The 16099-nt window shown below is 39.3% G+C and overlaps 1 protein-coding gene across 2 annotated transcripts in view; it reads right to left on the bottom strand.

The window, feature by feature from the left end:
• Positions 1-16099, bottom strand: part of ANKRD44 (ankyrin repeat domain 44) — a 325289-nt gene that overhangs the window by 108734 nt on the left and 200456 nt on the right. For both annotated transcript variants that reach the window (XM_047083714.1, XM_047083715.1), the window contains exons 10-11: positions 10620-10734; positions 676-758 (exon numbers count right to left, since the gene is read on the bottom strand). In XM_047083714.1, the coding sequence (XP_046939670.1) occupies positions 676-758; positions 10620-10734 (198 nt within the window). The remainder of the gene's footprint in view (positions 1-675; positions 759-10619; positions 10735-16099) is intronic.

Genomic DNA, 16099 nt, shown 5'->3' with positions numbered 1-16099 from the left:
AAGCAGAATCAACCATAGGTAAAGCACTTAAAAGGAAAAAAAATGCCTCTGGGATGTCTGTTGAATTAATTCATAAACAATCTTTGCCTTGCAGACCTCTATCACCTTTGAAAGCCAGGAACTTCTTAATACATGGAGGTTGGCAGAAGCAGTGATAAGAAAGATTAGCAAAGCTCCAAACCAGAAAGAATTTCTTGGTTCTAAACAGTCCCATATTTAAAAAAATAAAAATTAAACATAGGTGGAAGGGATCGAACTGTAGTGATTTTTCAGAGGCCACAGAATGGGGAGGTAACATGACATTTCTACTGTCAAAATGTGGGGAATTGCCCTTTTTCCTTTGTTGAAAAGATTAACTGTTAAATCCGCCATTTTCAGCCTCGAAGGTGTTTTTTCTGATTACAACAAACTTCCGGTAAGCTACGGCCATACCTTCCTGCCTCTCACTCTGGATCACCCAAGCTTTAACTTGAAAAACAGACAAGGCTCTCATTCTGGGGCAGGAATACGGACACTCAAACAGTAACAACACCAAGTATTGCTGGGAGCTGTCCCCAGACCAGATCAGGAATATCATGAAGTGCAGGCAGCCACTTACTCTAATCAGACACCTAGAGCCGTCTGGCTCATTTACAGGACACATTAAGCCTCATCTGTGGTAATGGGGTTACTTACCCGATGATAGCAGCTTTCTGCAACAGTCAGAGTGAGCATTTAGGGCAGCTAAATGTAAGGGGAACATGCTATGGATTCCACACCTGAGGAGGAAAAGAATGGAGCAGCTCAACGGTAACAGATCTCAAGATACATGCAGAAGAACAACAACCTTTCTAGAAGTTCTCTGATGAAAATGAAATCCACAACACCTCGCTTAGGGACTCTTGCCTGAAATAATTTTATAATTCTTTCACTCAGACAGGAATTGTGCAATCATTTTCTTAAAATAATAAAATCCTAAACCCAGAACAGAATTAAAAACCCCTAACAACACGGAATGTATAACTTCTTTTCTTTTTAATTAAAAAATTTTTTTAATGTTTATTTATTTATTTATTTATTTATTTTTTCAACGTTTATTTATTTTTGGGACAGAGAGAGACAGAGCATGAACGGGGGAGGGGCAGAGAGAGAGAGGGAGACACAGAATCGGAGGCTCCAGGCTCCGAGCCATCAGCCCAGAGCCTGACGCGGGGCTCGAACTCACGGACCGCGAGATCGTGACCTGGCTGAAGTCGGACGCTTAACCGACTGTGCCACCCAGACGCCCCAAATGTTTATTTATTTTTGAGAGCAAGAGAGACAGAGCATGAGGGGTGGAGGGGCAGAGACGGAGAGAGGGAGACACAGAATCTGAAGCAGCTCCAGGCTCTGAGCTGTCAGGACAGAGCCCAAAGCAGAGCTTGAACACACGAACCGTGAGATCATGATCTACTGAGCCACGCAGGTGCCCCGAGGAATGTATATCTTCAAGAACATAGTCCCTATAAATGGTGACTCTACACTGAGAATTAATTTACCTTTTTTTTTCAGCTTAGCAATTTTTATGTCAGCAACCTGTTTTACTCAGCAACCTGTTTTATTCCTTGAATTGATGAATAAATACTATTGACTCATGTGCTAAGCACTTTGCTAAGAATTAATAATGACTGTATTATTGAAAATAAAACTTTTGGGGCGCCTGGGTGGCGCAGTCGGTTAAGCGTCCGACTTCAGCCAGGTCACGATCTCGCAGTCCGTGAGTTCGAGCCCCGCGTCAGGCTCTGGGCTGATGGCTCAGAGCCTGGAGCCTGTTTCCGATTCTGTGTCTCCCTCTCTCTCTGCCCCTCCCCCGTTCATGCTCTGTCTCTCTCTGGCCCAAAAATAAATAAACGTTGAAAAAAAAAAAATTTAAAAAAAAAAAAAAAAAGAAAATAAAACTTTGGATGAGAATAAAAGCTAATGTTTACCTTTTGCAGGTGCAATGTCATCTTCCTAATAAACTTTTATATTGCACATTAACCCACATCAGGACACGAGTCATGAAAATGTGCTGAAGCAGTAAACATTATCTTGCATACATTTCATCAATCTAGCATATTTTCCCTAACAGTATTACAGAAAGAATCTAGAAAAGGACTTTTTGGACGGATACCCCACCATAAAACAGTCCCCAGGATGATCCCTTAAGGGATTGGCAGCCTTCTGATGGCAGTGCTTTTTGCTTTCAGAATCAAATCCTCCTCTTGCCCATCACCTCTCCTCGAACAAGGACCCAAAGCCGTGTGCGGAACTGTAGTTCCTAACAAACAGCATCATCAGGAGTTTCCTGTGTACTTATAAGCATTTATAATGTTAGTGTTCATTTCTCAGAGCATCTTGTTATATTCAAATACTGTATTTCAGATTTTGTAAATCCTCTGCATAACACTAGTATATATACTTACACCTGCAGTATTAATGACCTAAGTTTCTTCTCTGCCACAGTTGCCGTTTTCAGATTCTACACTGCATTAAAAACCACATACAGTTTGAATTTGTTAGGTTTCAGATACATGAATTTTATTTGCTATCCTAAAAGCTATTATGATGTGTGTGAATGTGTGAAAGTATCTACATATTCACAGATATTTCATGGTATGCAGTGTTTTGCCAAATCTGAGTTTGCCAGCAATTAACCACCTCTCTCTTTCCGTCAAAACTTTTCTCTGCGTATCGGTGTTTTTGTTCAGTCTTCCCTCTGTTCGTTTCTCTTTCCCTATATGGAGATTTCCAACCCAGTGTATATAATAGCTGGCATCCATCAAGAGATGCAATTTGCTTGTCTTCTGGGCAGTGTCATGTGGAGGAGAACTCCTTGTAATTGCCTCTCTCATCATTTACAAAAAAAATTCTGAAAAGCAATTGCACCAGTGACAACCTTGATGCTCATGGGAAGGAAGAGTGAGTTGGGGGATGGGAGGGAAGCCTTTCTATCTATGCTGCTATTTAAATTGTTCCCTCTTGATTCCAGTGAAACATAGTAATTTTGTAAAATGTCTAACATGCTTTAAAAACACCTTACTAAATGGAATTTTAAGCCAACGAGACTTTACCTAACCATTTTTGTTTGTTTAGGGCAAGTAAGGCAAAAATATATGAATATCTCTGGATATTTTCAAGAGAACAACAATATTTTCTAGGATGGTTTCAAGTTCCTGAAAGAATGTGCCTGAAATTAGATTGGATCTCTCAAGATTTCTTTGATCCTTTCCTCATTCGTTAAAAATAATTTTAAGAGGCACCTGGGTGGCTCAGTTGGTTAAACATCTGACTTCTGCTCAGGTCATGATCTCACAGTTCGTGAGTTCAAGCCCCATGTCGGGCTCTATGCTGACAGCTCAGAGCCTGGAGCCTGCTTCAGATTCTGTGCCTCCCTCTCTCTCCGTCCCTCCCCTGCTCACAGTCTGTCTCTCTCTCTCTCAAAAATAAATAAACATTAAAAAATAATTTTAATAAAAATATATAAACATGTGTACAAATATATGTAAAATATAAATATATTAAAATTTTATACATTAAACACATATATATATATACATACATATGCACACACATATGTATATATGCAATAAAATATATATTTTTAAGGATACAAAAAGTATATATCTTTATATACAATAATACAAGCAAATGAACTGGAGAAAATAGCATCAAAATCTATAAGAAACCAATTAGGAAAAACATAAAAAGTGTAAATGATAGTATAACAGCAATAGTATTGTAACATATTCCATACACTTCATCATTGTTTTCAGATAATTCATCATACTCTACATTAGCTAATTCTTTTTTTCCTGCTACTTGTAAACTTGAGAAGATAAAGGAGGTAGAACCATTCTAAAAGACCTAGCAAAAATTCTATTTGGTATATGTTTTTTATTCCATAGTTAATAAAAAATCACCACCTCAATTAAGTTTTGAAAACATATTAATTTAGACTCAAGTATTATTGGCAAATATTAGGCCAAGATTGGAAAGAGAATAAAAATTAAATTCAGAATCTCTGAATCACTTTAGAAATGATTCATGCATTTCAAAATAAAATTATTCCTTTACTGTTATACAGTAAGACTACTTATAAGGAAAGGCCATAAAACCTTTGGCAGGAAAATTAGGGTTTGTCTGCCTTAGTCAAATAAGAAGCATCATCTTACTTCATCAGGTATACATCAAAGAAGATCAAGAAATAAAGATGTCAGATAACTGTAAACTTAACAATGCATAAATTGCAGGAGAGAGGAGACCAATTCTACCTAAAATGCTACATTTATTTGACCAGTCATAAAATTAATGAGATAACATTTGTATTAGCTATTTCTTTTTTTTCTTTTTTTTTCATGTTTTTATTTATTTTTGAGAGAGAGAGAGAGCAGGGGAGGGACAGAGAGAGAGCAGGGGTAGGGACAGAGAGAGAGAGAGAAGGAGACAAAGAATCCAAAGCAAGCAGCAGGCTCTGAGCTGTCAGCACAACGCCCAATGCGGGGCTCGAACTTGTGAACTGTGAGATTGTGCTCTGAGCTGAAATCGGATACTTAACCAACTGAGCCACCCAGGTACCCCTGTATTAGCTATTTCTAATTTAGCTGTTACCTGTGTCTCCTACCCAGTTACTTCAGAACAAATAAGGTCAGCATAAACTGTAGGGACCTATCAGGAGTAAGGAGAGGGTTCGTGCAGGATTAGAATAAAAGTTCTTTTAAGCTTTTGCCTTGGCATCAGAGAGCTACGGCGGTCACTTCCCACCTCCAGTGCTTTCTAGAACTTTCCCTTTGGCTGTATGCTAAAAAAAACACTGCGGTTAAGGTGATGGGATCAGAAACCTTGGGTTTGAGTCCTAGTTTTGACATTTGCTAGCTATTGGATCTTTGGGAAGTACACAATGGTTTCCTCATCCAGAAAATAAATAAGATTCCTTCATCCAGAAAATAAATATAATAATAGTGTCAATCTCACAGAACAATTGTAAGGGCTAATTAATAATGCACACCAAGTGCTAAATAAGGGGTCTGGCCATGATAAGCCTTTACCATACAAGTATTGTATTATTGCCCTTGAAATTATTATTAGCTTAGTTGGAAAATTGGCAGTCTATGAGTTTTAAAGTTGAAATCAGGCAATGATTCCTTAAAATCAGGTTTGTGATTCTTTCTTTCTTAAAATCAGGTTTGTGATTCATTCTTCTCTTCTTTCTTTCTTTCTTTCTTTCTTTCTTTCTTTCTTTCTTTCTTTCTTTCTTTCTTTCGGTTTGTAATTCTTTAAAAGCCAAGAATAACTTGTGATCTGCTAGCATTTCTGCTATCTTCCTACATTTCAAAATTCTTTATGATAATTATCTCACAAGTCCCCTAGGGAAGGTGGATTGATTTAGTTTTGCCCACTGAGCAGGTGAGATAAAAACATGTGATGGTTTTTGATCCTCAAATGATTTTATGATTCTTACTCAGCTGATCAACCCAAATCAAAAAATCAGTTTCCTATTAATTTTATCTATGTCATTCCAAGTATTATCATGCACCCCTAAGCTATAGGCATTTGGGTATAACTGGCAACAGTGAGGCCTGGTTCTTGCTGTTTGCAACCTACTGACACTTTTAGTGGTTTCTTTGGAATCAAGACCAAACACTCTAATGTGGCTTACAAGGTCCCTTCAGGGTCAAGGTGTTGCTTAACCAGCCAGTATTCTAGAATCTCAGTGGACTTCTATCCCTTTGTCCTGGAGGAACCAAGGCTCATTTCTGCCCAGGCTTTGTTTGGTACATGCAGGTCCCCTCTTGAAATTCATCCTTCTGCCTGGCTTCTCGTAGCCTTTCTCAAACTAGTTAGTGCATCTCTGGAGGCCACTGGAAATACCTTTGGGCTTTCAAGAGTTCTCTGTGGGAATTGTTAAACTCTCTTTTCCTTTTGATGATAACCTAAAGCAAGTGGTATAAAAGCATATTTTGGCTTCCCTCAACAACCACCTTCTTACTACAGACCTCCGCCAGATGTCAGCGCCCGAGTCTGTATTTAGGGTCACAGTGCTGCCATGTGGAACTACTGTGATTGGCAGGGGCCAGTAAGAACAGAAGAAAGGTGGACTTAATAGACAAATGACGTCTGGACGTGGGAAGGGCCAGTGATAATGCAGTGTGCTGAGCCTTCTATATGTACAGAATTTGGCAGTAGTTGGCCTTTGTGTTGTGTGACGAGCCCACGGTCCCTCTATTGCATTTGAAGCCACTACAAAACCTCTACTCCCACAGCATGTACTGACCTCTAAAGAGTCAGCACCTTGGCTACCAGGACAACTCCATAGAAAAGGTGATTGAATTTTGGCAAATTGTGCACTATCACATTGTCCACTACATAGAGGGGCAGCAAGCTTCTTGCTGAGGAGCCTTACCTCCCGATCCAGATGGACAGAGTCTCATTTCCAGCCCCTCACAAGCTCTGTGACCGTGGGCAAGTACCTGAACCTCTCTGTGCCTGATTCACTTCACCTATAAGATGGCAATAATCATATCACTTACTCCATGGAGTTGTTGTGGTAATTGAAGGTAATTCCTCCTCAGAGTGGAACTTAGCATGAGTAAGCACTCATGAATGTTTGCTACTACTGTAAGCCTGTTAAAGTTGAGTGCTGTTTGCATGTGTTTTGTAATTTTTTTTTGGATTTATTGATAAAATAGAGTCAAAAGCTTAAGGAGTTTCTATCTGGTCTTATGTTTATACATATTCAAGTAACACTATAATAAAAACAATTTGTCTACACTTAAGATCTGCAGACTCCCATGACCTAACTCATCGCTATACACCTTGCAATCTTCAGTAACCATTGCTCCTTCTGGAAACCCCACCCCCAGCCCTGCCATGTTCCACATATGTTCTGTATCCAGTAGCACCCAGCAATTATTCTGGCATCACACTTTGCATGCATGATTGTAACTGCTTGTTTATTTCTTGCCCCCAGTGGAATTATAAATTCCTTGAGGGCAGGGAATTCTGTAACCCCAGAAACGGACACAGGGGGTTATACTTCACAGACCTTCAACAAACATTTAGTGAGTGAACAGATGTTGGAATCAGTTACCTGTGTAACTGTAATACCCCTAATTTTGCTGCGGTTGAGGCAGAAAAACACGTGAGAGCATAATCAGTAAGGTGGAAGACAAATTAAAATCCCAGAGAAAAGTGCCCCAAACCTAAAAAACTTAAAGAAGAAAAACCAAAGGGCTTTGACACCACATAAAGTTGTGTGAGCACTGAGTCAAGTTGCAGAAGTGCTCTGACTTGAAGTTCAGACAAGGCAAAAGAATACCAAAAACATTAATTTGGCCCTAGAATGAGGTTCAAATAAATTCGTAAGAAAGTAAGGACCATAGCATTTGTCATATGGAGATCTTTTAAAATACATTTGGTCATATTGTTTGTGAGTGAGGATAGGTTAATTTTCATAAATACGATTTGTTTGTTTTCTTATTTATAGAAGCAAAGTCCTACTTTCCTCCTCTTTAATAAGCTACTCTACATAGATCTACAAGGAGCCCAGAGATCACGCAATGATTTTCCGGAGGCCTTTAGCAAAGTTAATCTTCTCCAACACTACCCCCACATCACACCTCATTTTGATATTCCCCCTCAAGTGATTTCTTTCCCCATGCACTACACACACACACACACACACACACACACACACACACACACACACAACACACACACCACAACACACATGATTGCAGCCTAATGAACCACAGTTTGCTGCAGGAGGCCTTCTGGTTTTTTTTTTTTTTTAAGTTTATTTCTTTTGAGAGAGGCAGAGACAGCCCAAGCGGGGCTGGGGCAGACAGAGAGGGAAAGAGAGAGAATCTCAAGCAGGCTCTGCACTGTTAGCACAGAGCCCGATGCAGCGCTCGAACTTAGGAACCGTGAGATCATGACCTGAGCTGAAGCCAAGAGTCAGACGCTTAACCAACTGAGCCACCCAGGCCCCCCCACTGCAGGGAGCGTTCTTAACCCCAGATATCCCCTGTGACAAAAGCAGATGTGGCTCTTTGAAGCTGGGACAATGTTTGCCTCAGTGGCATCCCCAGGACACAGCACAGTCAATGGAAGGAAAGTCTACTTGAACAACAATGCCATCTCTAAGGCACTTGAGCCACATGGTGTGTGTTTGCATAAAGTGAAGGCAAAATCATTACCCAGAAATGAACTTTGGGCTTATTGAGTAAATGTATTTTGGGAAATTTTAAATAAGTAGTGGGCCCCATTTATCCCTCATGTGGATCCAAATCTGAAAGAAAATCAGAAAATCATGGTTGTTTGGTTAAAACTCCCCAAGTAACCCTAAGTTGAAACAAAAGTACCACTGAAAATATTAACATATCACAGGTGAAGTGCATGTGTCTAGATAGTCTACTTCTGCTTAATGAACACTGAGCATTTACAGTCTCTGGCTTTGGGGAGCCATGATCTGGTTCAGGACTCAGAATCTGGTAAGAGCACTCTTTCCACAAGACTGAACTGTTTCTTTCAGCTTGCAATATCCCAGTCAAAAAGGTCCTTTATTCTGAAAGGAGACAGCCCACTGCTCTTACTATTTGTCAGCATGTCCCTCTCTTTCCACCCCCCGCAGCCTCGCCCTGAGCCCAAGCCCTCGTCTTTTCCTCCCTGGACATTTGCAAGAGACTGCCACGTGTTTCTGGTCTGGACCACCTCTTGCACGTCCGGGCTATTGTCAGAGTGATCTTTCTCACATACAAATGGGATCATTAGACACAAACGTCCCTACATCCACTCAGACTTCTTTAACAGTTTCCGAATGCCTCAGAACAGAATCCAACTCCTTAGTGGGACATGCAAGGTCCTTCAAGATGTGGCTCTTCCTGCCTTTGCACCTAATTTCTTTCCATTCCTCCACACACCTCAGGTAAGCCAAGCATGGAATCTGCTTCAACACATGCACATGCTTGTGCTTTTGTAAATACTGTTCCCTCGCCCTGGAATGGCCTTTCTTGCTTTCCCTCTATCTTTTAACCTCACACAGTTTTGTTCTCCTGGCAAACACCTATCCATCCTTCCTTTTGCTGAAATGCCCCCTCTTTTGTGAAACCCACAGAGTCAGCGTCTCCCTGCCTATTCCCATAGCATGGTGCAAACCTCTTAATACCGTAGTCATCTGCTCTGGATCTTATTCCCACCACTGGACTGGGGTCCCAGAAGGTCTCTGGAACCCACTGATGCCTTCCATGGACTATTTAAATTTCAGCTCATCCTCAAGCAAGATTTTCAATTCTGTTGCACAACACTTGGCAGATAAAATGGAATTCCTTACGTTACACTGTCCTTATATCGTTTTCCTGAACATCTAGTTTTTCTTTCCCACAGTCTCTGTGATCAAAGCTATACTCTTCATTCAGTCATTTAAAACTCTCTTTAATTTGGTTCTACTACATATCATTAAGTAATAAAACAAAAAACAGTTACTGATAGCTTCCTATGTGCTAGGCACTCTTCAAAGAGCTTTTAACATGGATTATCTCGTTTGATAATGTTAGCAGATATATTTATGTAACTCATACAGATATTAACCTATAGCAGAGAGATTTACTAATAATTATGTCCTTTAATCCTCATAACAAGCCCATGGGCAAGTACTATTATTACTTCCATTTTTGAAATGAGGAAACCAAAGCACAGAGACTTAAGACATTGCCTTAAGCAATGGCTCAAGGTCACACAGTTCATACCCAAGGTAGCTTGGATTGGAGCCAGGTAGTGCCTGTGAAAACCTGGGCTCCCTTGCAACATGATTACAACTTCAGGGCAGAGAATCGTGGAACTGTACTCTTGTGACTCTCGTTCCTGCTTTCCTCCCTGCTCAGGATGTCTGCTGCCTTCTGCTCTACCCAAATCATTGTCATCCTTCAAAGCCTACCTAAAACTCACCTTCTGCTTAAAGGCTTTTCTGAAAACTTTGGCCACCTTTGAACTCTCTCCTTCATGGCTACACTCTATGGTGTATATTGTCTGCACCAAACATTTTGCCACTTAAGTCCTGCTTCATATAACTTTATTATATACTATCTTGCATGGTTCTTTGTCTTAAGAGGCCCTTGGGCCTCCAACAAAATTATGAGCTCCTTGAAGGTACCAACCAGGTGACTTATTTCTGAAATTTCCCATCGCACCCCACATTGTGACAGACTTATACAGCTGCTTTGTATATTCTTCTTGAATTGAAATGTAAAATGAAGTCAGGTCCCCCTTCCCAATGTAGCAGATTGACTCAACTGTACCCCATAATTATATCATTAAAACCAAGCAATCACCCTGAATAAAATTTGAATTTGTCCAATTATGTTTTAGCTTTCTGCTTAACTAACAATAAACATTGGGAAGAACAGAATATTAGAAAGTAGAGTTAGGAATAGAGTTCAAGTCCTCTTGGTTAAAACCACTGATGTAGCTGAAAATAAAATTGGCTCTTCCTTGCATCCATCATTTAAAGTCCCTTAATTTAGTTTAAATTTAATTTGTATTTAGCACAATGGTACAGATCCACCTTAACCTAGATAAATGGAAATGATCTACTGCATGGCAGAATCCCTTTTGCAGTAACCTACTTGGCTGTGTCAGCTCCGCTGGTTATTAAGGTGTTAATCAAAAGCTCATGACCGTATCTTGCAGCCACATGGAGAGGAGTGTTGCCATCCTTATCCACACAGTCAATTTCACCTCCTGAAAGAGATGTTTTAAAACAGGATAACATAAGGATTCAGGTTGATTCAGACACTACATTCTGTGCTAGTCACTCCTGTTGTCCAAATGTTGATTTCTTTTCCCCTCTGTATACATCTCTATTCTGAAGTACAAGAATGTCTTTACAGGGATCAGGTCACCATCTAAAGTAGTAGTGTTATTAAATCTACGTAGAGGGAAGTCTATTAGAAATGCTATGGAAGAGTCTTTCCATATTGTCTTATTTAAAGATCTAAAATCCAGGGGCACCTGGGTGGCTCAGTCAGTTGAGCGTCCGACTTCGGCTCAGGTCATGATCTCACAGTTCATGGGTTCAAGCCCTGTGTCGGGCTCTGTGCTGACAGCTTGGAGCCTGGAGCTTGCTTTACATTCTGTGTCTCCCTCTTTCTCTGTTCCTCCCCCACTCATGCTCTGTCTCTCTGACTTTCAAAAATAAATAAACAGAAAAAAAATTTAAAGATCTAAAAACTTAACAACTGAATTCCTGCTTTGAAGGAACAGTGTAATCAAATTCCATAAAATGTAATTCTGAAGATACATTCCACTTTACTTTTACCTGCTGGATTAAAAACTTTACATTAAAACTTTATAAAACTTTTATAAAAACTTTATATTAAAGCATATGAACCAAAGAGAATAGAAAGTTCAGGAAAATATTTTACGTAGTTTGAGTATTTGGTTTAAAACATGATGAGTAAAATGAATAAATGCATAAACTATGGAATGAAAATGTCTACATTTATAAAAACTATCACATTAATCACCAATAGTCCCTTTAATAATACAGTATTTTCATTTATTTTATTTTGTCTTCTTTTCCCCCAGCTTTTTGTTTTACTACATTTCTTTCTTTTTCTCCCCTTTCCATAAATATATATGTAAATACAGTCAGTCTATCTATTCATTTATTTGAGGAACCATTTTAAAATAAGTTAGACATCGTAACATTTCACTCCTGAGAACAAAGACATTCTCCTACACAACTACAATTCTATTAGTATACTTAAGAAATTTAACGTTGATGTCACAATCTTATGTAACATACAACATATTCCAATCTCTCCAGTTATCCTCAAAATGCGTATTATAGCTGTTATTTTTTTTAAGTCCAGGATCCAATAAAAGATTCTGCTACCATTTGGTCGTCATGTCCCTCTAGTTTCCTTTAATCGAAAACAGTCCTCCTGCCATTCATTCATTCATTCATCTCCTATGTCATTGATATCTTTGGACGCCAAGCCAGGAATTGTGTGGAATATCCTGCATTCTGGAGTTGTCTGATTATTTCCTCGATTAGATTCAGGCTGAATTTTTGGCAAGAGCACCCCAGAGTTGATGTGCCCTTCCCATTGCATCTCCACAGCACACATATAAGGTCAGGATATTCAACTAGATGATGCAAATTTTGATTATGCGATGCGCACAGTTTCAGTTTGGAAAGATGAAAAAGTTCTAGAAATGGACAGTGGTGTTGGTTACACAAAATGTGAATGTAGTTAGCACCACTGAACTGTACAGTTAAAAATAGTTAAAATGGTAGATTTTTATGTTATATATATTTTAACACAATAAAAAAAAGGGGGGCTTGATTACTTGGTTAAGGTGACACCCACCAGAACTCTCCACCGCAAAATGTCTTTTCCCCTTTGTAATTAACAAGCAATTTGTGGGTGGTACTTCAAGACTGTGCAAATATCCTATTTCCCAACAAAGTTTCCTGCGAGGATTTTAACATAAACAGGGAGTACTTTGTTCAAAAGTTACCTGAATTTTTTATTGTGGATGATTATATTATGAACTTGATACATAGTTCATTGATTCTGTTTTCGAAAATTTTACCAGCTTTTGATTTAATTTTACCAACATGTAAAACATTCAAAGGTCAAAATTATATTCTTTAAAAGCCTCACTCTGATTTCCATCCCTTCCACTTCATTCTCAACCACATCCTGCACTAATCATTTCCATTAGTTTTGGTTTATGCTTTCTTTGTTTCTCTTGGCAAAAATAAACACACAGACTCTTTATACCTTGCTTTTTTAAAACTTAACAATATACCCTGAAAACCTCCTAAATATACTTTTACAAATCACTTCTTGAAGGTCTTCCTCATTTTTATACAGCCTTATTGTTTTCCATTGCATGGATATACTACTTATCCTGGTAGGGTGGGCATTTAGGTAGTAAATATCATTTTGCTATTATCAGGAATGCTGCAGTGAATAAACACATGCATATGTTGTTTCCTATTTGTGGGGTGAATCTTCAGGGTAAATTCCTAGAAAGGGAGTTTCTTGGTCAAAGAAAGAACTGTGTAGTTTTGTTCAATTTTGCCATATTTCTTCCTTCAGGTGCTGTGCCATTTTACTGTTCACACGAACCATGTATGAGAGTGCCTTTTCCCCACAGTCTAATCAAGCCTTTGAATACCTGCCATGTGATGGAGGGAAGTATTATCTCAGTGTAGTCTTCATTTGCATTTCTCATAATAAGAAAGTTGAGCATCTTTTCCTATACTGAAGGATTATTTATCTTTTTCCATGAACTATTTATTCATGGCTTTTGACCATTTTTCTAAGTGTGTGTGTGTACGTGTATAGTTTTTTTATTCCTTGATTTTCAAGGACTCTTAAAATATGTAGGAGATTCACCATTTACCAGTAATATGTATTACAAATATTTTCACCCTAGATTTTCATTTTTCTTTGTTTTTTACTCTGAATTTTTGGAATTCATGTCTTTTCTATTATACTATTTAGATTTTGCATTAAGGTTAGAAAGGTTTTCCCCATATCCTGACAATAAACTGACACACGTGAAACTATTTGCAATACTGTCTCCACAGATACCTCAGAGCAATCTAGGGCCCATGTATCTAAGAACTGCCTGCAGTGGTTGCCTGAAAGTTCCCCCCCCCCCCCGCCCCCGACCAGCCCCTAGAGCTGATCCAGGGAGATGAGAGAGGCAGATTCCCAGACTCCAGAGAAACCTTTGCTCTGGACAAATACTGCATCACTCCATGTCCTTCCCAGCCAAGAGGCACCAAACCTTTCTTAAGAAGTGTTACAGCCTCTGTGTTTATAGCCCCAAATATGTCCAATATTGGGTAGGGAAAGAAAAGAGTGAAAAATATTGGAAAAGGTAAGGGGCTGAGTTGATAAATTTCTTCCTGTTGTTACTACCATTTTATAAGTCAATTTAAAACTATGAACATATATTTAATTACTTTCCACATATGCATTTGTTGTCATTTAAAATATATTTCAGAAAAACATCTTAACTAGTGGAAAAATAAAGATTGTATTTGTTATTCAGAAATATGTTTTATATTAAAGTAGGACCTCTAGATGAATGAATTTCTATTTTATAGTTATTCCCCAAACCTTTCCATTTTCACCTGAAAATCTTTAAGATTTGCCTGGATTGTAAATTAAATACCTTTACAATTCATTTGATGGTTGTAAGTTAAATGTCGGTAATTGATTACTGATAATCAGTGAGGAAAATAAACATCCGTGAATTTAGAAGTATGCGAAGCATGTCAGAAAGGATAATTTATGCAGCATTATCTAAACATTCCTCTGAAGTTAGTTTTTCCTGCATAAATAAAAAGAATGGTCATCTTATTAAATTGCCTCAAAAGTATTGTGAGCCAAAAGGTCAAAAATCTCACAATGAATCATCCTAACCTATCACTTGACTCTTCCTTTTTAAACTCTATTTTTAAAGCTTCCATGAAGCAAACATCACATTTGAACTCTTGTAACCTGCTGCACAGCATCTGAGGCAGCTGCCTAGTGCAAATGGCTGGATCACATGCCTCCCGGTATCACACAGTGTCACACAGTGGCTGGGGCAACATACCTTCAGACAACAAACAACGTGATTGAACCTCAGAGGTAGTCCGCTACCACCTATAAAAATAAAAGAGGGGTGTGTGTGTGTGTGTGTGTGTGTGTGTGTTTTCTGTTTGTTTCTCTTTTTGTTCTTTTTTCACAACTATCTCACCAATGCTGAATGATCCTGGAAAAACAAAGTTATGAAGAACTAATAACTCTTGACTAGAGAATAGTCAGGGAAGTAGAGAAATGCCGTACAAAGTCCAAACACCAGGGTGATGTAACAAAACAAATAAATAAACACAAAGAATGTTCCTCAGGAGTATGCTCAGTTGGTTTAGGGAGCCAACTGATGTCCCCACGTGGGACCAGCATTCCGAGTCCGGTTGTGCAGTGACCCATTCTGGAGGACAGACACCAGGTCCGGGGGTGTGAGCCTCTGGATTTTTCCCAGAAGGAAGCCAGCAAACAGAAGGAAAGAAAAGAGCTTCCTATTCTTCTCCCTAAGGGCATTTTTGAAAATGTCAGATGGAAGAACTCACAGTTCTCAGATGTGTAATGAATGCAAAGAATTGTCAGCTGACAGAAGAGAATGGCAAATCATCCTTCCACAGGGACGACTCTACTCCAGATATGTGACTCTTAGAGTAAATAATTCAAGTTAAAAAAAATTTTTTTAAATATGCCACTGTGCAGGGCACCTGGGTGGCTCAGTCGGTTAAGTGACCAATTTCAGCTCAGGTCATGATCCCATGGTTTGTGAGTTCGAGCCCTGCGTCGGGCTCTGCCGCTGACAGCTCAAAGCCTGGAGCCCATTTCAGATTCTGTGTCTCCCTCTCTCTCTGCCCCTCCCCCACTCACGCTCTGTCTCTCTTTCCTTCAAAAATAAATAAACATTAAAAAATTAAAAAAAATATATGCCACCGTGCATCCAGAGATGCATTTGTAAGTGTAGTGCTTGAGAGTTCGGTCTCTGATGTTAGACTGGCTGTGTTCCAATCCCTGTTCCTCAACAAACCTGCCATGTATCCTGACAGAAGTGACAACCTCCATGCCTCAGTTTCCCCATCGTTGAAATGCAGATGACAACAGCACCTCTTTCTCATGGGGTGGTTGAAAGGATTTATGTGGAGTGCTTACTCAAGCACCTGGCAGTGTGAACACTTAATGAACATTAGCTGTATCATTATATATAATGGGCTATGTATTATTGCCACCATATCTTCATCATTTCAGGCCCCTGGACCCCACCCAACTCACAAGTAAGATTCCAGGCCAGCCAAGAATGAGGCTCTGAACAAGCTCCTTGATCATAGAGGACAAGAGACGGGTTCTCTTTCAGGTCTCATCGCAACTCAAAAATCTAGCAACAATGTCTGGAGAGGGCATGGAAGTCTTTCAAGTCCACTGGAATGGCTTTTGGAGGGGTCAAAACAGCCAGCAACACCCCCAGACTGCTGTCAGCACACTAACGTTACACAGGGAGATGCGTCATGGGCTTGATA

Source organism: Lynx rufus, unplaced genomic scaffold (genome assembly GCF_022079265.1).
Source record: "Lynx rufus isolate CCGP_SWC_20201006 ecotype Redwood Valley unplaced genomic scaffold, mLynRuf1.p SCAF_2, whole genome shotgun sequence".
NCBI lineage: Eukaryota > Metazoa > Chordata > Mammalia > Carnivora > Felidae > Lynx > Lynx rufus.
Note: the sequence above shows the minus strand (reverse complement) of the source record. Positions and strands in the feature narration are given on the sequence as shown.